This window comes from Marmota monax, unplaced genomic scaffold (genome assembly GCF_021218885.2).
Source record: "Marmota monax isolate L192 unplaced genomic scaffold, Marmota_monax_Labrador192_F-V1.1 WCK01_AAM20220418_F8-fsc00070, whole genome shotgun sequence".
NCBI classification, from domain to species: Eukaryota; Metazoa; Chordata; class Mammalia; order Rodentia; family Sciuridae; genus Marmota; species Marmota monax.
The window spans coordinates 528,808-555,844 of record NW_026692116.1 but is presented as its reverse complement, the minus strand read 5'-3'; the positions used below and the strand labels follow the sequence as shown (position 1 = coordinate 555,844).

The 27,037-nt window shown below is 38.0% G+C and overlaps 1 protein-coding gene across 3 annotated transcripts in view; it reads right to left on the bottom strand.

The window, feature by feature from the left end:
• Positions 1 to 27,037, bottom strand: part of Lrrc8c (leucine rich repeat containing 8 VRAC subunit C) — a 98,176-nt gene that overhangs the window by 16,318 nt on the left and 54,821 nt on the right. For all 3 annotated transcript variants that reach the window (XM_046461415.2, XM_046461421.2, XM_046461409.2), the window contains one exon: positions 21,599 to 21,740. In XM_046461415.2, the coding sequence (XP_046317371.1) occupies positions 21,599 to 21,736 (138 nt within the window). In that variant the 5' untranslated portion in view covers positions 21,737 to 21,740. The remainder of the gene's footprint in view (positions 1 to 21,598; positions 21,741 to 27,037) is intronic.

Genomic DNA, 27,037 nt, shown 5'->3' with positions numbered 1-27,037 from the left:
TACCAAATGGCTCTATCCTAAAGCTGATCATCCAGACCTGCCCCCAGTCTGTCAGGAGGAGCTGAGTTATTGTTACTGGCCTCTGACCAAAGAATGATGTGACAAGAAAAACATCTCAAAGAACCACTCCCTAGGGCTTCTTTGAAGACACCAAGAACAGACTAGACTTCACCATCTAAAAATTTTTAAGAATTTACTGCATGTTAAGGGTCACAGGAAAATCAGAGGCATGATCAGGTGTATCTGTGGTTCTGAAAGCACTTGCAGTCTTGTTGGAGAGACATGAAAAAGAGTACAAATGAAGCAATGTGTATGCCCGGTGAATTACTAGAGGAGCACAGTTAAGAGTCTGGGTGTGGAGTAAGAGGAAGGCTCTATGGAGCTGGTGGTAAAGAAGGCTTCATTTGGGTCCTGGAGTTCCTAGATTTGAATAGGTTACCAAGGGACAGCAAGTCAGAAACTTGTGGGTTCCAGAGACAGGGGCAAAAGGCTGCATTTGAGGAGAAAATAAAAAGAAACTGAAATGATGGATTGTCAACTCTCTCTCTCTCTCCTTTTTTTTCCTGAGGTAGACCCATTTTTTCTTGGGCAAAGGGATGGAAATAGAATGGAAGGGAAAAACTTTCATGTAACTAAGTTATCAGGCAAGGTACAACTTAATTGCTATGAGCACTTTCTTCCTGAGACAAGATGCTAGTGGACAAAGAAAGCATTGTTCTCAAAAGGCATAAGATTTACTCTCATCAGTGGTAGGATTAACTATGAAAATACAGGATTTATTTCAAGGATAACTATTTAAAATGTTTTAAGTACAAAAAACCCTGGATGAGATAGCAGAGGAACTGAAAAGGCAGGGTTGATGGTGAACATCTAAATGCTTTGGGGCTTATTCACAAGTGATTTCGGGTCAGTCTTTGCAGGAGCACAAAAATAGACATCCGTGAGAACTATACATGTTGCATCTCTTGTCACTAGGACAAACACAGTCCTTGTATCCAGGGGAAATGGGAAAGCAAAACTGCAAGTGTGAGGCAGCATTTCTTCCCTGCCATGCACATACCATTTTCCTCTTCTTGTGTTTTCTTTCTTTTTTAAAAATAATTAATTAATTAATTTTTATGGGGTGCTGAGGATTGAACCCAGTGCCTCACATGTTCTAGGCAAGCGCTTGACCACTCAGCCACACAACCTCAGCTCCACCCCCCCCCCCCCTTTTTTTTTTTTTTTGGTACTGGGGATTGACTAAGGGGCATTCAACCACTGGGCCATATCCCCAGCCCTATTTTGTATTTTATTTAGAGACAGGGTATCAAAGAGTTGCTTAGTGCCTTGCTTTTGCTAAGGCCGGTTTTGAACTTTTGATCCTCCTCTGCTGCAGCCTCACAAACTACTTGGATTACAGACACCGCCACTGGCTCTTTTTGTGTTTTCTTAAAGACTTTATAAAAGTGCAGTTTCAGGGTTACAGAAAAATAAAGAGGAAGGTACAGAGATTTCTCATGTCTTCTGCCCTCACAGGAACATATCTTCCCCCATTAGGAACATCCGTCACCAGAAGGGCATATTTGTTACAATTTAAGAACATACATGGATACACCATTACCACCCAAAGGCCATAGTTTCTGTTTCAGTTCACTCTTGTGCATTCTGTAGGTTTGGATAAATGTGTAATAATACATATCCATCATTATGCTATCATATAGAGCAGTTTCACTGTCCTGAAAGTCCTCTGTGCTCTTACTACTCATCCCTCTCCTCTTCTGCAACTCACCCCCTACCACTGAAATATTCTTCAATTTTGCCTTTTCCCAAATGTCTTCTTGTTGGAATTAGACAGTATGTATACTTTTCCAACCAACTTTGTCCACTTAATAATGTGCATTTAAGGTTTCTCTTCATTTTCCCCATGGCATGATAGCTCATTTTTTTCTGGATAATATTCTATTGCCTGTATTATCTCTTCCTTTTAATGATGATAATTAAAATTTACATTAAGGCCAGCAAAATACATAACATCCATGGAGAAAGTTTAGATTCAGATAGTCAAGAGAGAGAAGAAACCATCTAAAGCAAATTGTCAGGTTTTAAGGTGTTTATTAATAAACTTCAGGCTGGCTGGGTGTGTAGCTCAGTGTAAACCTAGCATGTGTGAGGAGCTGGGTTCAATCCCTAGTACCCCCCCCCCCAAAAAAAAAAAAAAAAAAAGAAAGAAAAAAGAAAACATAACCCAACTTCAAGGGTGGAGTAAAAAACATTTTTTAAAAATTGTTTGCTCATTTCCCCTATAGAAATAGGAATAATAATAATAAAACCCCCTAAAATTCAAAAAACAAATAAACCCTGGCACCTCTGAGGCAAGTTTGTGTCCTTGTGAGGTGGGGAATCCAAGAGATCGAAGGGATGAGTTCATTAAAACTTGGATCTTTGAATTTATAAATTTTCTCAGAGGTAGAGTATAACAACAGTAGTTTTTTTTAAAAAATAGGTTTCATTGACATGTTATTAAAACCAGATATCCAGCAAATCTTCTTGAGTTATGCATCATTAGAAATTTTCATACTTGAGGAACATCAAATGCCACCAGTCTGGTAGAATTTCCCAAGTCATTATTATACAGAATAAGTAAAGGTATAAAGACCCATAAGCTGCTTAAAGGCAGGCACCATGTTTTATTTTTATTAACTGGCACAAAATAGGCATTCAATTACTATTAGGTGAAGAAAAACTGTGCCCACAAAGGAGAAGAAACCTCAGCCACAGCAAGTCCACAAATTCATACCCTCAGATGCACACTGGACACCTGGAGTTATATGACTTCCGTTATCTTCCTCTGAGATGAAACAGTTCATTTCACACATCCTCTGCATTTCCAGTGATGTCAGCCCAGTGATTCCTCAAGCCAAAGGTCAGTGCTGACTCACATAAGACATACCAAGAGAGTGCCAGACTTGGGAAGTACTGTCCATTTATTCCCAAGTTTAAAAACAATCACATCTACATTAGAATTATGTATACATTTTGATATTTTCTCAGTAAATACCACTCTCCTATCACTGTCAATGCTGAGACACCAACTTCTCTGAGGGCATAGGTGGCAGTATGTGCCATCACTGTTCATTTTTTTTAACCCTTGGTTGGCCTAGCACTTCCAAGTCATCTTTGTTGTATCTACATTGTGTGTGTGTGTGTGTGTGTGTGTGTTTCCCCCCTCTTTACCTTTTGAAGAAACCTGTCTCACAACAAACAAGGAATTAGGGGGAAAATATCAAAAAATGAAGGTGAGAGTTAAAGTAGTGCCATTTCACTCTGTGTCATGAAATTTCCTCATGAACCAAGTGGACCGGTGAATCATTTGATCCGTGGCAATTTTAGTGGGAAACATCTATTTCAAAGTAAAAAATCTGTGGGAAAATTCAATGGATATAAAAACTGTGGATAAATATTAGGAACAGATATTTTGATTTATAACAAAGAGTATTTGTTTCACTTATTTGAAGAATTTGAAATATTTATCTATAATTATGCTCTTAAAATACTGTACGAAAAAGCTCTTTTTGAAATGATGCCCAGAGACTGAAATCAGTTCTGCACTCATCTGGCTTAAGACACCCGACAGTTTAGTGATAAATCTGTGAGCAGGAAAAAGTTAAAAGAAATTAGGAGTGATCACAAAGAAACAAATCCTTTGGACTATCCACAATGTATGAACGGCACTAAGATACAGAATTCTACAGACTAGAAACATCCAATAAACAAATAAAAAACTGTTCTAAAATGATTTTTCAAAAACAGTGATGATTTTAGAAATTCACTATCATCTTCAAGAACAATACACTATAGTACCCAGTGAGATGATGTCACTGGCCAGGTGTGATCCAATCTATGTGAAGGAACAGACTGCATTACTCAAAAAACATTTCGATGTCACTGTGATACCACAGAAGGCTTGCAGTTAACGCAGGAGCCGTGGCATTTAGGAGGCACTTATCAATGAGGGTAGAACTCAAGACACCACTTTCTTCTCTCTTCCTTCTTTCTAGGAGAAAAAGGGCCAATAGAGATTGTAACCCTTAAGGAAAAGTATTGAACTGTGGTATCACAATGGGTCAGAGTCTGAGTTCAAGTGGCAGGACTTTCTCTTGGAACTAATCCATTTGGGTGCTCACTGCAGCTTCTGTTGAAATTCTCTCATTCCTCTTTCCTCCCTCCCTCCCTCCCTTCTTTTCCTTCAGGGTGCTGAGATCAAATCCAGAACCTTGAACATGGTGGACAATGGCTCTACCAATGAGCTGTACCCTCAGCCTGTGCATCACCACATTGAAGTCTCTCATCTTCTTTAAAGCTGATGTGAAAGGACAGGTCTGGAGCTGCCTCTCTCCTGAAGTTGATGGTACTACCCTAGGAGGGCCTGAAGAGGACAGCTCCGATGAGCTTGAGGAGAATTAACCAGAAGTCCATCTCCTTCTGCCCTTTCTTCTCATACCCTTCCCTTTTCCCCTCTATTTCTCCTTTGCTTGGATCCTCCCCATCCACATGCTTCCCCCTCCTCCCAAGCATGGCTGAAATTACACTACATAAAAAAGAGGCTAAGAAGGTTTCTTTCACCCTCTCCCCCATTTTCTGGTGGAGGTGTGTAGGCCTTGGGGGAAAGCAAGCACTTGTGACATATCTGAGGTCTGTCCCAGCGCTTTAACTTAAATGTTAAATGTTGTCTTGCCTGGTGTCTTATACTCTTGTCTGTATATCTCCTTCAATGGCTTCTGGGAGAGGAACACTGGTAGCTATGGATGGGAAAATTTAGGCATTTGGTCCTGGATCTTAGACCTCTCTCAGTCTTTAAAAGAGGACCAACTGGTTCCATATATGACCCATGGAGACACCCCAAATGAAGAGAAGGTATTTTGAAGTCTATGGTTAAATAGACTAAATAAATAAACAAATTTTTATTTTATTATCTTTTTGTTACAATAAATCAGTAAAATGTAAATACTACATTTTATAAATGTAAATTTATTTATCTTTCCAGTTTATAAAACTGAGGCTAAGAAAGGTCATGAAATCCTACTAAAAATCATAAAGCTGATATTTTCTATATGAAGTCTTAATATTTCTCTTGAAACTGACTTGACATAGTAGAATTATAAAAATACAAATTGCAAATTTGTATTTCCAGTAAACATGAAGTTTCTTATGAAATAAAATCATGATATAGCTGGTGGCCTGTTTATTAGACAAAAGATTTGCAGACTTTCTAAAAATATAAAACTGAGTGTCTAATACAATATGAAACAAGTATTCCAGAAAAGAACATTACTACAACACTGCCACATCTTGCATTATGCATTTTCTGAGAATATGTAGCACCTACATTATCAAATTTCATATCGGTATCCCAAATGAAAAGCTAATAGAGTTGAACTTAAGTTCACATGGCCCCAGCTTTGGGTATCAGCACAAAGAATCTCTCCAGTTTTTTTTTATTTTTTGTAGCATTGCGGATGTAACCCAGGGCCTTGCACATGCTAGGCCAGCATTAACCCTCTAAGCTATATCCCCAGCTTTTAAAAACTAATATACCTTGAGCAGGGAGATGTCAATTCTTTTTTAAAACAGCTGTCTCTAATATTGATAATACTTCCAACATTTCTTAGAAAAAGTATCATTTTTGAACTTGTTGTTACATGATTAAAAGGGTTACTATGTTAAAAAGCCTTTATTGCTTCATATTAGATATAAGAAGTGCTGGCAGGAGTATCCCAAGTTCTGGGTCAGCACAGGCAACTTAGTGAGACCCTGTTACAAACCAAAGAAACAAGCACCCCCCCCCCCCAAATAAAACAAAACAAAAACAAAACAAAAATCATGGGCTGGGTTTGTAGTTCAGAGGTAGAAAGCCCCTGGATTCAATCTCCAGTATACCCACCCACCAGCAATGGGGGGGGGGGGAAGAAAAGAAACAGAAAAGTGTTATCGATTACATAAAAAACCCCAAAGTCCTAATTTGCTAGAAACTTCCATGTAGACATTTCTGAAATTTTACCATGCTTCACAAATCTCATCCTTTATAATGTCCTAAAATGCTTATTTTCTTCAGGAATATGATTTATTCCTATAGCCATCCTATATTGAATATCAAGGACCTTGATTTTCCCAGACAGAATTAATTATTCTTTCTCCTTTGCATTCACAGCACTCTATTTCACATACCCACTGTGGCAACTATGCAGTTTTTACATTACAACAGTTTCAGAACCTCCAGGACCAAGATTAAGTTTTGTGTCATTAGAACCTAGCATCATGTCTATAATGTGTACAGAATAAGTTTATTCAATGAACAAATAAATGTGTTATCTTACCCCTGAAACTATTTTTTAGAATCCTTTGGGACAGAGATGGGCCTTAAATTATTCTGTATTTCCCATAATACCTAACAGTGCTGGGAACCTAGTCAATATTCAATAAATATGCACTGATTTATTTGCAGCTTCATAGCAAAATTTTCATTAACAGAACTCTTCTATCACCATTCTCAAGCTAAAGCTAGATGCTAATGTGTCAAGGAAGTTATAAAAAGAGATTTCTCTATCAGACTTCCACTAAATCACTTTCCCTCTTCCAATTTTGATGTAATTTTTCTTAAAAAAAGAAGTTTAACTACTGCAAGACTACATCTTTCATGGAAAAGGAAAACACATGTCATGAAAATATCACTGATTCAAGAATCACTCAAGTTTAAATGAAGTTCTTTTTCTTTTTTTTTTTTTTAATCCCGAGAGTCTAAAGTATGCTAAATAGTTAATGAACATAAACAGGCCCTTGAAGTTCATTTAAAAGTTAGTTTAAAATGTAAAAAACATTTTCCCACAAAAAGACATGAAGGTTGTAAGACTCTTAGTGCAGCTCATAAAGCCAGCCCCAGGGGTATAGAGTGAAATGCTGTTACTAATACCAACATTAATCACCACTGATAATGAGGTCCACTTGGGATGCTGGCAACACACCTCTCCACATAACATCAGTAGGAGCGGGCAATCATCTGGATAACAGAAATCTGGTTTTCACCATGACAACTAAAATTTTATTATAAAACAACCACACAGAGCCAAAACAAAACAAATTCTCAGTTCCATAAAATAAATCATACTGACACCGAAATAACTCTGTAACTTGATATAAAGAGGTGCCTCAATTTCTATAGTTTCTTTGTCATAACAGTACAATTTTTTTCCCTACACAAAATTTGGTTTTAGCTTTCCCACATATAAGGGCCCATAGCAACATATACACCTTAGTACCTGAGATCATATAAATTTATACAATGAACAAATAAATGTCACTATTATCATTATTTGTTGACACTTAACTTCCAAAAGTGTAGGGCAGAAAATGTTATGAGAATGTCTCCCTGCTTCTATAAGGTGGTAAAGATTTACTGACCTTTTATTATCATGTTCTGGAATTATATCATGAATTTTTTTCCTCAAATTTGCTATTCAAATATCAGGTCTATCTCTTTCCTTGACATTAGCTGTATGCTCATTATTTTAAGGATGAGAACCCTCAGCATTCCTGCCCAATTCTGCAGGGGTGCTGTGGTAAATTTGTCTCATAGTACCTAAGAAAGGTTATTTTTTTAGTAGCTGTTTTTATACTTTTCAGGGGAAAGCTGATTTTTCAAATAATTACCTTCATACCAAGTTTTCTGCATTATCTCATGATGCAGATTTAAACTGCAGTTTTGCATTCTCGTTTTTATTATTAAGATAGCCAGTGAAGACTCAGCATTGCTGAAGCATATTTATGTACTCACTCAACAAATATTTCTTGAGTGTGTGTTAGGTAAAAGGTACCCAGGTGGGCACAAAGAAGGATCAGACATGAATCTAGCCTGTAAGCAACTGGCTATGTCATAGGAGCAACAAGACATGCTCTAAACATTTTCTGCCCTATGCTGTGGCTAGTCAAGTATCAACAAAGTAATGATAGTGGCAATGCATGTGATTCCAGGTACCAAGATCCTGCAGGATTCAATTATTTGTCCTAAGTCTGAGAAGTAAGACTTAAAGCTGGAAGCTCAAATTCAAGACAGCTGGCATTTATGGGAACACAAGTGCCCTAGGACACTAAGTTAACAGGTGTGGGTGAGGGTTTGTCTCAGGTCCTACAGAACAGATCCACATTAGAAAAACACCTGCTCTCCCTCACCTCTCTGTACCACCACACAGGCTGCAGCTCTCTGTCTGGGATGCTTCTACTGATAGCCACATGCCTCCCTCCCTCTGGTCCTTTTTGTTCTGTCCAGATGTCTCAGGACTTCCTGGGTCACTCTATTTACAGCAGGATCCCCTTCACTCTCTCCTCACAGTGCATTAGTTTTTTCCAAGTACTTATATCTGACATTTATATTTAATTTTTTTTTTTTTTTAGGAGGCAGGGATTTTGTTATTTTCGTCACTGTTCAACCCCACTGTCCCTTCCCACACCCCTCCTCAGGCTGTTCAATTTCTGGAAAGGTAACCTAACCTGGCATTTACAGAAAAGACTTCACTTTTTTGAAAGTTTGCATTTGTACAGAGCCAAAACCATTCTTCCCAGAGCTTCCATGATTGGCTCTATTTGGTCTTCTAGGACACATGGAAGACGATCCAGCCCTTTATATGGCAACCCTTCAAGTATCTTCTCTTTTCACATTCCCTTCAATCTTCTAAAGTTGAGATAAACACACCATCAGCCAGGCCTCATTCAAGGTTTTTGGGTCCTTTACCTTTACTGATTACAACCTCTTCAATTATGGTTCCAAATAATCAGAAATGAACACAGGTTTCATGATATATTTCCAGAATGTGATAATAAAAGATCAATAAATCTTTGCCATCTTTTAGAAGCAGGGTGACATTGTCATAACATTTTCTGCCCTACACTGTTGGTAGTTAAGTGTCAACAAAGTAATGATAATAGTAATTCATGTGATCTCAGGTCCTAAGGTGTAGATGTATACTTCGAAGCTCTCAGCCTCCTTCCAAGGACATCAGGTTCTTGCTGTATGTTAGTATATATTCAGAATATGCCATTTACCCCTCATCATCCACTCCTCCCTTTATACCAAAGTCCATTCTTCTGAGCTCTTACCTGATGGTTGCTGACTTCCCTTTTGGGGATACAGAAAAGGACCCTGACAGGTGAGTCCTTGCCTCATGGAGTTTATATTACTATAAATTAAAGATAATTCTTCCAGCAAGATTTTTGTTCTTTAAAGAAATGATTTATAAATCTTAGCCTTAATGATTTTCTCACTTGTAAAATTTAAAAATGACTTTCTCACTTGTAAAATTTAGTTAATTCTCTACTTTTGAAGCACAACGGAAGTATTTGCAAAGAGATTTATACTTTTACAATTGGAAAAAAAGTATAATAAATTTAGAGAGAGCATCTCATCTATACTCTATAAAAGACATGAAAATTCATAAGTGAGATGATTTTGAATGTGTGTGTATGTGTGTGTGTGTGTTTGTGTGTAGGGTTGGGAGAGGGGAATCTTGGGGCAGAGGGTTGAATTAACCATCATCCTGGATACACTATATATTATCAGCATTAGTTTATATGAACACTATCTTTCCCCCTCCCTCTTTCCTTCTTGTCCTCTTGCTCTCTCTTTCTTTTTACTCCTTAAGGTCATTCTATAATCACTTCTACCACCTTATGTGAGCATTTGTCACATAAATTTTGGGATAAATTTATAAGGTTTCTAAAAAAATCTAACTAGAATTTTACTAATATTACTTTGGATTTATAAAATGAATTGTTGGGGATGGGCATCTTTATAAAATGAATTCTGTGCTATTTAAAATATGGAATGTCTTTTTGTTATTCATACTGTCATATATGTCATTTATTAGACATTTAAAAGTTTACTAAGAAGGTATTAACTATTCTCAGCTAAATTCCTAGATACCTAGTATTTCTTGTTATTGTCAATAGTGTCTTATTACATTTGTGAGACCTTTTAGTTGGTATATATCTTGAAAAGTTGGGATAATTTTATTTCATATTTTAAAATGTGTATAGAAAACAGTTTTAGTAATTTTTTTTTTTACTATATGAAGTCTAGATATTCCAAGACAATTGTAATTATAAAATGAACACTAAAATGCATGATTTTTTCAAAGGAAAACAGTAATATAGCAGAAGAAGGAGCAGCATTCATTGTTTATATTAAACAAAAGGCTCCAAATATAACCTAGCCTATAATTAGAATGTGGTCCTTGTGTTAGCCCAATCCTTATCCCAGGGCCCCTGCTGGTTGGGATGATCCAAGGGTCAGCAGTGTTCTCAGCTAAAGGGGAAGAGGGAACATCCAGAGGAACAAAGGAGGTGGATGTGGCACAGTGCAGCTCTTTGACAGGATTAGAAGATGGGAGAGCTCCAAGTCATGGGTCCTGATTAGATACAAGGTCACTTCTTTCCGTGTATTGTACTAAACTTATTTAATATAGACCTTCAAATAGAGGTTTTGATGTGTTCACACACAGGAATGACAAAAGAACCTAAATATATAATAAATCACAACTGCTTCCATAGACAGAAGACTGGTCCTCTGACATTGTTTTTGTTATTTGAGGATCAAGGCAATTATTAAACAATCAACAGGCAACAAGATTCTATCAATCCATAATGGTGAGATAAAGCATTTAGATTCATGTGCTGTGTCAAATTATATAAATCACTCTTGAGACCAGGGATTCACTACACATTAAATTGTCAAGGTGCGATATGATAAGAAGTCAAGTTCTAGGGAAGATCAAAATCAGTTTGAGTAAACCACTAACAAGGAGGTTCTAACTAAGGCATTTTTTGGTTACTAGATATAACAGAGGTTTGTTTGTTTGTTTTTGTATCAGATATTGAATCCAGGAGCATTTAACTAATGAGCCACATCCCCAGCCATTTTTATTTTATTTTTTATTTTGAGCAGGGTGTTGCTAAATTGCTGAGGCTGGCTTTGAACTCAAAATCCTCCTCCTTCAGCTTCCCAAATCGCTGGGAATACAGGTGTGCGCCACCATGCCTTGCTATAATGTGGGTTTGGAAACAGTGTTTTTTTCACCTCAGCATTCTCCATTGTCCCTACAGACATGAGAAAGGCTGCTCTTCAAACTTGTCACCATCCAAATGACTTTTGTTTCATATTCCTCAAAGACCCATACAGAATGGTGATGTGTAGCGGATGCACAGAAACTTTATAAAGCACATTTTAGGTGAGGTCTTCATTTTAACCCTATTTCTTAGTGTCATCTGCTATTTCATCAGTAGTCTAAATTTTACCTTGAATTAAGTAAGAATCTAAGAATTTCTGGGTCTTCACCTATAAATTCAATTTGACCAAAAACCCCAAAAATCTACTAGAAAATCTCAGAGAGCATAGGACAGAGGATTGCAAGAGGGGAGTAGAAGAAAGAATTCAAGGCACATTGTCAAAATGAACTCTTGTGCAATCACTTGAATCCTGTAATTTTTCCTTCCTGTATTTTCAGTGAATTGACTGAACATTTATGAAGGCCACTTGCCATGGGGCTGACATTGATAGCTCTAAATCAGAGAAGTAGAAATGAACCTCAGTGTGCACCAGAAATCAAAGTGTGACTAACAAGCTCAAATGTTCCAAACTCTTTGATAGTGTTGCCTGGCTGATCAGTTTGTTCCTGAAAATTGGTTACATCCACTGGATTCTTTGTAGATGGGCAAAATTCACAAAATTTTGTGGGTCCCCCTCCCTCCCCTCCACCCCCACTCCTCCAAATTCAGAAAGCAGGAAATGTCCTTTCTGTGCAACAATCACCAGGCAGGTCCCCTAGGGCTTCCGGGGGCTTGCATCTTCCAATTCCTGTTTCTGGTTTCTAACTGTTAACTCTGTATTTGGTCATGAGCTCCCTGTGGGCTGTTGTGGATTTGGTCATAATAAGATAACCTGGAGTTACTGATCAGAAATCTAAAGCAATCTTATTTTTCCAGGAAGCAACACAATGACCTTTGAGAATCTGGTCTATTTATTGAGTGTGTTGAGTTTTTGAATTGTGTTGTTTATAGCACAAAGTTGGCTGTTTACACTGAAAGTCCCTGAGGCTGTATGCCTATACAGGAATAGGATTCCTACACTCCTACATCCTCCTGTTTTACAGTGAGTTTATATTTGTTTCTTATGTGGACTGATGTAATTTAAGGAATGTTCTTTATACATGCACTTATTCCATAGCAGCCTTGAAAAAGGTTGCTTGCTTAGAAATGAATAAATATTTGTCAGATGAGTAAGACAAGATTGCTGACTCAAATCCTTTTATATCAAGGCAAGAAATAATCAACACTACTTTAACAGATAATAACCACCTCCTTCCCCCAGTGTTTTCCAAGCTGCATCTTGCTAAAACTATATTAACATTACCTTTTAGGAGTAAACAGATAATCAACTATTACTTGCCATAAAAGAAGCAGTTTTCAAACTACCCAAAAAGCTATTGGATTGCCATTTTATTAGCAATGAGTGATCTCCCACCTTAGATTTGGCTTTGTCATGTTTCAAGCCTAGGAATTAAACTTGTTTTGGAAATAAGATCAAAAAGAATAATCACATGTTCCTTTTGCAAAGGGAAAATCAAGGCATAAAAATTTATTTAACATTTAAATATCACCCTGGAATTGGAAAAGGAACTTGAGCTTCACAGAGAACCCTTTGTTTTTACAGTTATCAATCATTTAGCCAATTTCAGGGGATTATCACAGAGGAGTTGAAATAAGAGCTTAAATTCCTCTACCAAAGAACTGTACTTTCATCTGCAAATTAACCCTGGCCAGTTTTGTTTTCTTTAATAATTTATACCATGTTTTTGCTTATTTCTTTAATGCTTACTGTAGAAGATATTCTTTATTTTTTAAATAGCAGGTATATAGTAAATAACCTTTAAAAAATCCAATCCATCATTTAGCAAATTGATTTTTTTTATAACTTCCTATTCCCTTTAGTCATTTTGTACTTGTTTTAAATACTGAAAATCCTGTCTTACAAACCAAACTTCGGCTATGCAATCTATCTAATCATAATGGTTCCATAATATTCCACCCCAGTGTACGCAGGGATAAAAAGCACAGGCTAGAGAATCAACCTGAGATTTGATTCCTGGCTGCATCCTTTGAAGCAAGTTATGTAACTTCTACATTTCAGAATTCTTGTTTGAAAAATGAGAAAAATATTCATTCTGGGAGCTAAAGAAAGTGCATACAGATTCCATCGCAGGTCTCCTTATGCATTACTCAGTGGAAGTGCTATTGGCATTCTCTACAGGATGATTTCTGTTATATGGAACATTCCACCCATGGCAGGGTCTTTAGTATTCCTGACTCTGACCCCTAGAATGCCACTTGAGCCCTCTACCACTGTATCAATCAATGAGGTCTTTGTGAAATGATCATAGTAAATTGTCTGTTTATGCTGCTTTTTCTTCCATTCCTCTTTTAAAAATATGGTTTTGGCTTTGGGTAGCCATTCTTTGAGACATCACTGCATTATCTCCTCAAATTCCTAACTTCCAGGGGCTGAGATGACAAAACATCCTATTTAATCTTTGGAGGAACCATCGAGGCTCACCCATTAGGAGGCATTGCTTATATATTTCTGTGCTCTTTAGACCATTCAAAACCTGCAGGCTTGGCTGTGCTATATTTCTCATTCAATGTTTTACACCCAATTCAGTGCCTGACTGACACATTGTTTGTGCTTTGGGATGCTAGCTGAATTGAGTGGCTCACCCCATATGAATTCTGAGCTCTGTAGCCTTTATATTCTGGCCCAGTATTCTCATTTTTTCTCAGAACCTTGGCATCTCAGACTACACTTCCTGTATCCATCAATTGCATCAGATTTCCTTTTAAAGCTTGTAAAGATGAAGCAGGCTTGTGCGAAGGGCCCAGGCTTGAGAACCTGTCTAAATGAGAGAGATAACAGGAGTGGGGCTGAGACGGTCCATGGAGTTCTTCCGTGTCTTCTGAACATTATAGGCAGGATGCAGCTGTGCTACAGGAAGATGATTCTGACTTAAGGAGGCTTAAGTTGTGCTTGATACCCTCCTGAACTCACAGCAGACCCATCTTCTAATGATGTTCACTGCAGACGGTTTTGTAGGTACTCTCTTTTTCAATCATTTGATTTCAAATAAACTACTAGTCTTTAATGACATGTCGTTTCCTTTTTCTTTTCTGCATTTCATCCTGTCCTGGAATATGTAAACATGAGATATGATCTCCTGGGCTTGTTAGGCAGATCCTGCTGCAGCTCCAGAAGCTCTGACATAGTAATAAAGTAAGACAGATTTATAGTCCTGTTGATCTGTTACTTTTAGTTTCCAAACTGGCCATTCCAAATCTTCACCCTTCTCTTTGAAAGCCCCTACACTTCACTACTTTCCTTGCTGCTTTTCCTGCTTCTTCCCACCCTCACAACTTTTAGCAGATGTATAAAAGCAGACTTTTTTTGTACATCACAAAGAAACCAGAAACTATAAGATATAACTCCCATCATTTCTATCTCCATTCCAAATAAAAGTGTATTTATTGCCATCAGTCCTATTCTGATGATAAATACCTTTTCCACCCAAATTGAGGGGGATCCTTCCATCTGGATCCTGGATCCATCTCTCCTTCCTGAAGATAAACATTCATCATTAATCTTGAACCCTAGGATCTCAGTCCAACTGCTTACTTAATATCCAGACTTTGATGGTAAGCATATATTCCCAATGCAACACACTCAAAACCAAACTTTTTCCATTTGCTCAAGTCTAAAAACCTTAGTCATCTTTGATGTCTCCTTTTCTCTCATATTTCTCATTAGATCTTTCAGCCAATCTCAGTGGAATTTCTTTTAACTTATATTCAGAACTGCTATTTCCACCCTGGTCCACACCCTCTGATTCATTTCTCTCCTGGATTATTGCACCAGCCTTCCAAAAAAATCACTCGGCTTCTATCCCTGCCCTCCCATAGTGTATTCTCGATGGCTGTAGAGATGGTCTTGTTAAAACATAAGATTATGACCTTTTGCTTAAAATAATCCAAATGCATCTCATCTCCTAGCAAAGTTGCCTTTCAGTGGCTGACAAAGTCCTGAGTGATCTGGCACCCACTGCTTCCTGGGCCTCACTCACTGCTCTAGCACCCTGGCCTGCCTGCTTGTCCTTCAACCATGCCAGGGAGAGCTCTGCTTCAGGCTTAGAATGTTATGGAGAGTCTTTCTAGAGTCACCCTCAATGTTCAGACAGATAAGATCATCATAAACCTTATGTGACACCAGAATCACCTAGAAGATACAGGATTGAGAAGATGGAAAAATATACCCTGTTCATGGATAGGCAGAACTAACATCATCAAAATGGCGATATTACCAAAAGTTCTCTATAGGTTTAATGCAATGCCAATCAAAATCCCAACGGCATTTCTTGTAGAAATAGATAAAGCAATCATGAAATTCATATGGAAAAATAAAAGACCCAGAATAGCAAAAGCAATTCTAAGCAGGAAGTGTGAATCAGGTGGTATAGCGATACCGGATTTAAAACTATATTACAGAGCAATAGTAACAAAAACAGCATGGTACTGGTACCAAAACAGGCGGGTGGACCAATGGTACAGAATAGAGGACACAGAGACTAATCCACAAAGCTACAACTATCTTATATTTGATAAAGGAGCTAAAAACATGCAATGGAGGAAGGATAGCATCTAAAACAAATGGTGTTGGGAAAACTGGAAATCCATATGTAACAAAATGAAACTGAATCCCCTCCTCTCGCCATGCACAAAAGTTAACTCAAAGTGGATCAAGGAGCTAGATATCAAATCAGAGACTCTACGTATGATAGAAGAAAAAGTTGGCTCCGATCTACATATTGTGGGGTCGGGCTCCAAATTCCTTAATAGGACACCCATAGCACAAAAGTTAATAACAAGAATCAACAAATGGGACTTACTTAAACTGAAAAGTTTTTTCTCAGCAAGAGAAACAATAAGAGAGGTAAATAGGGAGCCTACATCATGGGAACAAATTTTTACTCCTCACACTTCAGATAGAGCCCTAATATCCAGAGTATACAAAGAACTCAAAAAATTAAACAATAAGAAAACAAATAATCCAATCAACAAATGGGCCAAAGACCTGAACAGACACTTCTCAGAGGAGGACATACAATCAATCAACAAGTACATGAAAAAATGCTCACCATCACTAGCAGTCAGAGAAATGCAAATCAAAACCACTCTAAGATACCATCTCACTCCAATAAGATTGGCAGCCATTATGAAGTCAAACAACAACAAGTGCTGGAGAGGATGTGGGGAAAAGGGTACTCTTGTACATTGCTGGTGGGACTGCAAACTGGTGCAGCCAATTTGGAAAGCAGTATGGAGATTCGTGGGAAAGCTGGGAATGGAACCACCATTTGACCCAGCTATTGCCCTTCTCGGACTATTCCCTGAAGACCTTAAAAGAGCGTACTACAGGGATACTGCTACATCTATGTTCATAGCAGCACAATTCACAATCGCTAGACTGTGGAACCAACCCAGATGCCCTTCAATAGATGAATGGATAAAAAAAATATGGCATTTATACACAATGGAGTATTATACAGCACTAAAAATGACAAAATCATGGAATTTGCAGGGAAATGGATGGCACTAGAGCAGATTATGCTAAGTGAAGCTAGCCAATCCCTAAAAAACAAATACCAAATGTCTTCTTTGATATAATGAGAGCAACTAAGAACAAAGCAGGGAGGAAGAGCAGGAAGAAAAGATTAACATTAAACAGATACATGAGGTGGGAGGGAAAGGGAGAGAAATGGGAAATTGCATGGTAATGGAGGGAGATCCTCATTGTTATACAAAATTACATATAAGAGGTTGTGAGGGGAATGGGAAAATAAACAAGGAGAGAAATGAATTACAGTAGATGGGGTAGAGAGAGAAGATGGGAGGGGAGGGTAGGGGAGATAGTAGAGGATAGGAAAGGTAGCAGAATACAACAGTTACTAATAGGGCATTATGTAAAAATGTGGATGTGTAACCGACGTGATTCTGCAATCTGTATGTGGGGTAAAATTGGGAGTTCAAAACCCACTTGAATCAAATGTATGAAATACGATATGTCAAGAGCTTTGTAATGTTTTGAACAACCAATAAAAAAAATAAATAAAAGATACATTGACCTATTTTAATGATTAACTGCATTTGGATATCTATTGCCCTCTCCCTCCATCTCAAATCTCTCTCCCCTTAATTATTTTCTCCTGGATCCTCTCTGATATCTTGAACTATTCTTAATGTATTTATTTCAATTCACTGAAGTTCAATGTTTGTCCTTCAAGTATTGATATTTTCCATTGATTTTTCCTCAGTCTGTGTTATTTATGTATTCATTCATTAATTCACTCATTCACTCATTTTTCATGGTTACTGAGTGCATATAACCTCCTTGTCTAGCCAGTTGAAACATAAAGAGCTATAATATTCAGGCTTTTCCCTAGGAAAAAAATCTAGTTGTACAGGTGATAAAAAAATAAAGCAAATATTCAGGTATTTGGTAAATATGAACTTTTCCTGAAAATCTCCCTGTGTTTCTGCCTCTCCATATGTTTCCTGAGAGCATGGTTTCATATTGTTTTTCTTTCTTTTCAGTCTAAATTTTAAAAGCATAACCAACTTATGTATACGAAACTAAGTAAATCTTTTGTTGAATCCTTCACATTTTAATATTCTAACAAAACTAATTTTAACTCCTCAACCCCCCAAATCTGAGTTATTAGAATGGATACATGTCTCTTTTGTCTTTATTAATTACACATGTTTCCAATGCCACTTTAATAAAACCATAATGACACACACACACACACACACACACAAAGAAGATACAGGATTGGAGGCACAGCTTGCCAGCAAGGCAGGACTGAGCTTCCTTCTTTGGGAAAATCTTCACAGTTGTCTATGTTGTGGTCCACACTGCTGCCTAGAGTTAGTGTCCCTCCCAGTATCTCCTCCCCCCATATCTCAGGTATAAGGAAAAGACCCATCCTAGGCAGATCCAAGACCTACCCTGACTTAAAAGCTTTGAGCCCTAAAGAAGCAAACATCTCTTGCAGCTTGACCCATAAATCTTTGATGTACCGAGCCATACAGTTACAAGTGTTACTACAATCACAGAAATCCAATGAAATGGCTTCCTACCAGGCTTTTATCTCTTTCCCAGCCCAGATATAGCTGACCAATCAGTGGTCATTTATGCCAGGAGCAATATGGCCCAATAACACAGTTAACTTTCCACTTTTACCAGGTTTCTGAGAAACAGTGAGAAAGCTGAGAAAGTTAAAAAAAGTAAAATTCTGCAGAAGATGAAATGAAGGGTCCTATTAACCCTTTGTTATATGCCCCTTGTTCTTGCTGTTCTCTCTGCTTGGAAGGCTCCCTCCAGGACATCTACATGGCCTGCTCCTGCACCTCCTTTTCTTTCTCAGCCAAAATTCACAACTCCTAACTCTCCTTCTGGGACATTCTACCATGAATGCTTTACTTATTTTTCCCATTGCCCTGTTCACCTTCTAACATATTATAGTAGTCCTCTTTGTGATTTCTTTGTAGTTTTGGGTTCTTGTGGTCTGAAAAAATTAAATGGAAAATTTCAGAACCGAGCACTTCATAAGTTATAAAGTACATGTACTTCTGAGCAGTATGATGTTAGTCACTTAGTAACTGCCTTGGTTATCAGATTGACTGCTGTGTCTTAGTGCTTGTGTTCAAGGTACTCTGTTTGTTTTTTAATGATTCTCTTTAAAAAAATATTTATTATTATTATTATTATTATTATTATATAGTTGTAGATAAACACAGTATCTTTATTTATTTTTATGTGGTGCTGAGGATCGAACTCAGTGCCTCACATGTGGAAGGCAAGCATTCTACCACTGAGCCCCAGCCCCAGCCCCCTGGTTTTAATAATGACCATAAAGCACAGGAGTAGTGATGCTGGCAAAGTAGTCCTGCCAATGAGGAGTTGTAAAGTGCTTTCTTTAAGTGAAAAGGTGAAAATTCTTGATTTAATAAGAAAAGAAAAAGAAATAATATGCAGACGTTGCTAAGATTTACAATACAAATGAATAAAGAAAAACATAGGTTTTGGTAGTATCCCCACTTTCTGGCACTCACTGGGGGATCTCCAGGGGACGACATATATAATTTACTAATCAATCTTGCTTAATTTACGTGTTAATTTTCCTGCAGAATTTAAATTCCATAAGGGAGATTTTTACCTTTTATTTTTTAATCCTTCACTGATAATTCTTGGTAGAAGTATGTCAGGCACACAGTAGGTTTTTTAACAACATTTTGTTAAAATTATGACATTATTAATATTTTGTTAAAATTAATTTCTGCTCTTTCTCTCTTTTAGACTCTAGCTTCTCATCCTTTCTTGGGCAGGTGGGAAGGGGGCAAAATGTTTTTGGTGACCGAATAAAAGGCAGTGTGTTGTCAGGGTTAAGAAAAAGGACTTTGCACTCCCCACCTCTCCCCTCCCCTCCCCTCCTCTCTCTCTACCCCCTCCACTGTATAACCCTGAGGGTCTCCTTCCATTTGGATGATGGGAAAGGCAGCGGAGCACAACAGACACTAGTATGGCAATTTGTAAATCAATGGATGTGTAACTGATGTGAATCTGCAATCTGTGTATGGGGTGAAGGTGGGAGTTCATAACCCACTAGAATCAAAGTGTGGAATATGATATGTCAAGAAATTTGTAATGTTTTGAACAACCCACAATAAAAAATTAAAAAAAAAAAAAAAAAAAGAAAAAGGACTTTGGATCCAAATTGTGTGGTGTGAATAAGGGCTTTGCCACTCACCTTAGGAGGTTTCTCTAACCTCTGTGCTGTGGGTATCCCATTTATAAATGGGGATAATAACAGTATTTATATTCTAGAATTGCCATGAGGAAGAAATGAGTTAAAATGTGTGTAAAGTGTCCAGAAGAGTGCCTGACACACTGGAGCACTGTATGACAACTATTAATAAAATCAACTTTAACAAGACCTTTATTTCCACGCTGCACTACTTGTAGCTATTTCTCTCACTGCCTACCTCCTCTTGAGCTGATCTTCCAGCCCAGCTGCCCATGGCCTTTAACTTCCACCTATCTTTCCAACCACCAAAACCAAGATTTCTAAGAGCCCAGGTGTTGCTTTTCTTTCCTTAGTCTGAGTGGGCTGAGAACTGCCTGTTGTCGCAGATCACACTTTTCTTTGGCTTCTGCCACTCCTCCTGCCTGGTTTCCATCTGTCCTTACCACTGTTTCTCAGTCTCCCTCAGAAGCCTCCCTTCCTCTGCCATGCACTCTTCAGTGTTGTTCCTGACATAGTCTCGCTCACCACCTTCTCCTGGGTGATCCCATTCAAAGGCATGGTGCCGACTCCCATACAAATGACACCCAATCTGTGCCAGACCTACTGAATTTCCCAAAGATGTTGTGTTCTTTCTCACATCCATGACTTAGAGATTTCTCTCCTCTTTCTGGCACCTTCTCCCACACCTAGCACCCACTGCCTGACTAGTTCTAGCTGGTTTACCAAGTCTTTTTTTTGGAACCCGGGATTGAACTCAGGGGCACTCGACCACTGAGCCACATCCCCAGCCCTATTTTGTATTTTATTTAGAGACAGGGCTCACTGAGTTGCTTAGTGCTTCACTTATTGCTGAGGTTTGGTTTTGAACTCATGATCCTCCTGCCTCAGACTCCCGAGCCACTGGGATTATAGGTCTGTGCCACCACGCCCAGCCTGGTTTTCCAAGTTTTAATGCAACTATTACCTTTTCTCTTTTCCTAAGCTAAGCCCTCTGTACTCCCTTCCTGCCATGGAAACATCTGTATCATAGTGCAATACAACGTCTCCTGATTGCTAATGTATTTAGTTCTCCCCTAGAAACGAACTACTTACAGGTATCCATCTGCTCAAAGTATGGTGCAAAATATATCTAGATTCAATATATGAATAGTAGCATCTGTGTAGAATACATTTTGATTGTGCTACAGTTTAATTCAGAACTGAACATTGGACAAAATAATGATATCTCACCAAAAGAGTAGTTCTTTCAGAAAATCTTACAAGCTTTTATAAGCAAAAAAACCCCTAAAGTTCTGTTTTGGCAATGTAAATGGCACTCTGGAAATATATAATATATTCTGCAGTAAAGTCAACTTTGAAAGGTAGGCTCCCTCTTTGATGTTGGTGACATTGACTTGACAATAGTCAACTGCAGTTGGGATCATTGAAATCTCACAAGTACCATATTTACCTTATTAGAAAAAGTTTAGTAAATATGTGTCTCAGGCTCCCTGCCATGATTACAAATGCTATATACAAACAGAGAAGAGCAACTAATGTTTACATGGTTAAAAATGACACAGCCAGCTCTTTTTAAGGAGCTTCCATGACTTGACATTTAAGAAGCTTCAATGACTTGACATTTTTTTTTTACCCTGGCTCCATTTCGCCATGGTTCTCGTACCCACCTGTAAAGTACATCCAAATACACCGATCATCAGCATGGCCACGGACAGGTAATCGGTAAACACGTCCCACCATGGCTTCAGCACCCGGAAGGCAGGCTGCTGCTCAGAGAACTGCCGGAATTCTGTCACTGGAATCATGTTTCTGAGAAAGGAGAGACTGCTGGTGAATTAACTTATCTTCAAGCACGACATAATACTAGTGACCCTTTTACCATCTTTTGAAATGCTGCTTCTGCCCATCAGAAGCCCAGGTCTGCAGGAGCCCAGGAGCTGTCCGGGAACCAGGGTCTCAATGAGCCACTAAGTAAAACCACCAATTGAGGAAATGAGGAGACTCCCATGGACAAGGCAAGGACCTGTCCTGAACCACTGTCTAGTAGTCAGGCTCACTCGTGCTTCAGTGGGCACAGGGACCATGGCCAAATCCCAGTTATTTCTTGGACCTCTGTTTGACTCAAACAGAACACAGAGATGCCAGCAAGAACAGAGTCCACCCTATAAAATGCTTTAGCTCTTTATCTTGCCTTCCTGGGTTACTGCTTTAAACTATTTTTAAAGTATCATTTTGGCATTCATTTGTGTTATTTCTTTACCTAGCCCTACTTGTAACACATTTTATTTCCTCCACAAGGAAGGAAAACCATTTTGCCATGTAGTTATTGTATTTTAAGAGAGATCATATTGGTGGTATTGGTGGATTGGAAAGTACCACAATTTCTCTTCCTGCCCCCATTTTCTCTGCGATTTTTTTTTTTAAGTGCTAGGGACTGAACCCAGGGGTACTTTACCACTGAGCCACATCCCCAGCCCTTTTTATTTTTTATTTTGAGACAGAGTCCCACTAAATTGCTGAGGGCCTTGCTAAATTGCTGAGGCTGGCTTTGAACTTGTGATCCTCTTTCCTCAGCCTCCCAAATCACTGGGATTGCTCGAAGATGCCACCATGCCTGGTTGTGCTTTTCTTTTGTCTTGATTTCTGTTCTCTATTTCTTAATGCTTTTCATATGCCATTGATACCCTCTCACTTATGCTGATTTTTTTTTCCTCTGAGAAATCAGTTTGCCCTGGAAACTTACTATAGTTTGGATATGTGCCCCCCCCCCCAAATTTCATATATTCAAGGCTTAGTCACTAGCCTGTGGTGCTCTTGGGAGTTGGTGGAACCATTAAGATTGGGGTCTAGTGGAAGGTTTTATGCCACAGGGGGCATGCCCTTAAATAAGATGTTGGGATGCCAGCCCTTTCCCCTCTTCTCTTTGCTTTCTGCCTTCCATGGGAAGAACAGCTTGTTCCACCATGCTTCCCACCATCGTGTACTGCCTTGCCACAGGCTCCAAAGCAACAGGTCAACCAACCATGCACTGAAACCTCCAAAAGTGTAAATAAATCTTTGAGAATAAACCTTTCCTGCTTTAAAGTTGATTTGTCTCAGGTATTTGTTACACTGACAGGAAGCTGACTAACATAAAATTCCTATTGTGTCTAAATGACAGAAGCTAAGTGAATGGGGTACACATGAGGTTCTGCACAAAGGGAAAGAGGCATATCTTTTTCTTGATCTGCATTCTCCTTTGTCACTCTCATCATCATTGCCTTTACTGTGATCCAAGACTTGGGGTTAATCATCTTGCTACTCTGGGAAGAAGTATTCTTTCCTTATTTTATGGCAAGGAATAAGGGAGGCCAATGAAGGCCAAAATGAAAAACTCTCTTCAACCTTCTTTAGATCTAATAATCTAGCTCTCGACACCCGTCCTTCCTGCTTAGTCCTAACTAATAAGGCAGAGGAAAGGTTACATTTGCTACTCTGTCTCCTAAATCTTGTTTGGTTCATGGATTTTCCCTCCCTAACACTGAATTAAGGACTATACAATAAACACCCTGGATAAAAGCCAAGCTTTTCCTTTGAATTTATTGGTGTTTATAGCTTTAGAAAATATTGCTATTCATTCTGTCCTCTGCCTTATGACTTTTCTTAAACAATAATTTGCTTTCCTTTTGCATCTGTACTTTTACAATGTTGAAAATTTCAGCTGCCTCGTGATGCTTTCGCCTATGACCTATCTACTCGATATCTTTGCAGCACTTGAAAGATTTCTTCATGGGCTGCAAACTTTTTGAGAATAGAACTGATACTGTGTGTGTGTGTGTGTGTGTTCATTCTTAAAACAGACACTGCAGGCAAACCACACCTGCTAAAAATTTCAGACTAGCTCACACTTTGACTTTCCTGACACCTTATGGTCTCTTTTATCAATAAATCACAACAATCTCACTGACCCAAATATGTTCCAGTCAGTCGTTTCAGTGATAATCAGATAGGGACTAATTCATCTTAACTTCCAAGTTCTGCTTCAAGAGCTACTGTTTTATTTCACTTTGAATGCTATAATGTCCAAAAACAAGATGCCCCCCAAAACTGTTGAATAAATGATGAATGCATTTACATGGCCATTCATGGAGCAATGCTTATTTAACTCATATTTGGGATGATCCTATTTAGTAGCAAAGAAAGTGACAATTATCAAAGTACCTGTGCCAAAGTCTACTATTCCTTGACAGATTTTGTTGTTGTCTCTTTGATGATAAGTGCCTTTATACCTTGGAGGAAATTAAGCTTATTCCTTGAAGCTTGGGACAGTCTCAGGAGGAAAATGTATCAATATAGAACAGTGGTTCTCAAACTTTTTGGTCTTAGGACTCCTTCATGCTCTAAAACACGAGAGCCCTAAAGTGTTAGCATCAGCTATTATAAATATTGTGATTGTCTGGATCTGGAGTGTCCCTCTAAAGCTCATGGTTAGGCAATGCAGCAATGTTCAGAGGAGAAATGATTGGGTCATAAAGACTCTTAGCACATCAGTGGATTAATAATTTGATGGATTAATAATTTGAATGAATTTACTGGGAGGTGGTGAAAACTATAGGCAGGTAGGGCATGAATGGAGAAAGTAGGTCACTGGGGATATGGCCTTTGGGACTGCGCCTTAGTCCCTCCTCCTTCTTCTTCTTCTTCTTCTTCTTCTTCTTCTTCTCTCTCTCTCTCTCTCTCTCTCTCTCTCTCTCTCTCTGTGTGTGCTTCCCTACTGCTGTAAGCAAAGGAGCTTTCCTCTGCTACACCCTTCCACTATGTTGTTTCTGCCTTACGGTTAGATTATTATGGACTGATGCTTCTGAAACCATGAGCTAAAATCTTTCATCCTCTTAAGATGTCCTTGTTAGGTATTCTGGTCACAATGTATTCTTGTCACAATATATTCTGGTCACAAGGTATTCTGTGACTGACTGACTAGCACAAATATTTTTACCATGTTAGAAATTAAAACCAAGAAATTTTAAAAATATATTAATTCATTATAAAAATAAAATCAATCCAGATTAATATGTATTATCATTAAAAAGGACTATATTTTTCAAAACACAGAAATTAGAATAATGGCATTATTTTACCTTTTTGCAAATCTCTTTAATATCACCTTACTACAGAAGACAACTGGATTCCAAGATCTGTTTCTGCATTTAATCTATTGTGATATGTTGTTTGAGTTGAAATGAACAAGTAAAACATAGTCTCATAAATATATGTGGTTAGAAATGTGAGGAGTATCTCAATAGCTTTTCAAGTTATTATGGATATTCACTTTTGAGACTATACTAAACCTTGACTTACTTATACTAAACCTAGACTTGCAACATGGAATCTGGAAACCATACCAATTAACTTTTTAGACTCCATCTTAAAACCCCTTAGTCTGTCTTATACTTCAAATAAATCTTTTTACCCAAGCATGATTCTGGAATAGCATGCATTAGTAATTAGAAACTAATGGATCACTGAGTTACGCAATCTTCCAAATGTTGACACATTTCATTGTATAATATTAAAAAATCAGTACAATATTAAAAAATCATAGTAATTAATATCAACCATTGCTATCATCAGAAGAATTTTTTAAGTATTGAGAAACTGTCAAGCTCATGTGATGGATACAAGTTCTCCAAAATTCTAATTATTATTTTAGAATACGAATTTCATTACTGTCAACAAATATTTGCTGCTCTCCTTTAAGTTGCAGGTTCACTTCATTCATTTTGTGAATAAAACATGCCACATACTCAAAAATAACCAGTTGTTTTATTCAAGTAAAAGCAGTGTGATAAAGTAGCTAATTCAACCTTCAACTCAAATATCACATAGGGCTTTCTTTCCCTTGAGACGCCCTTCTCCCGTGGGAGGAAGCTGTAGTGCTCTGTGGGTTTTTCCCATTACATGACCTAGTGTACTAATGTAATTTAGAGCCAAGGGTTGACAGTTACTAAAGTAATAATTTTTACTGCTTTAAGAGGGACATTAAGAGAAACTGGCTTAAAAAAAGTAAAATACAAGTGTGTACCCATGAAGAATACAGCCCCTACAGTATAATATGGTGCCTCTCTCTTGATTCGTGCAAAGGCACCTTGTCCACCATTGATTTTGCACCATTATATTTTGATCTGTGAGATCCCTTAAAAAGGTCTGGGCTAGTATGGTTCTATGGACCACACTTTGAGAACCACAGAGGCGGGGAACCGCTGTTCCTTTCTCTAATTCTGGTTTTCCTTGAAAAAGCAAGGACCTGGGCCTCCCCAGCAGGAGAGGTTCCCTGAATCCTTGGCTGAGTTGTCTCACAGGCATCATGCTTTTAGTATGGGAAATAAAGACAAACTAAGGAATCAGAGCAACTTAAGTGTTCCTGCTGCTTCTTAATATCGGCACAACCTAGTTAAAATGGATTACATGACTGGTTACAGAAAGAGCTGGTCAAGATGATGCGGCTTTTTAGTGTTACAATGAAATTTTTATTGATTGTACTTTTATTGATTGTACTTTTGGGTGTGTATATACATGTGCAGATATATGTCCACATACATATACATATTACTACAAATAAACACATGTGTAGGCATATAATATACATGGACTTTGTAGTTTTAATGTATCACAAAGCTCTAAGCTGTTATCCACCATAACACTAATCCTTAACATTTTTGATACAAAAGGAAGAGTTCACTAAAAATCCCCCAACTAATGGATGGACTTTTTGCTTGAATTTTTTTTTACTGAAAAATTTCTTTGCATTCTTCTTTCACAACTTTTAGTACCTCTGAACAATCATGCTCTGCAGAGACAACTACACTTGAATTCTCTTTCATTGTCACTATTGTTTCCAAGTTCTTTGTGACAATTTCAAGAGTTATCACTGCAAACTAAAGGAGCCACTCCTGAATAAACTGACAGGTTTAAATAATTAGGGGGCTAAAGATCAATTGGCATAATTTTATTCCTCTTTATACAGTTTCTATTTCAGAAATGTAAATGATTACCCTTTATACTTCCTCTGACCCTAATTTTCAACTCATTATAAAATTTTAGCTTATCTAATTAGTAATGTCTTTGGG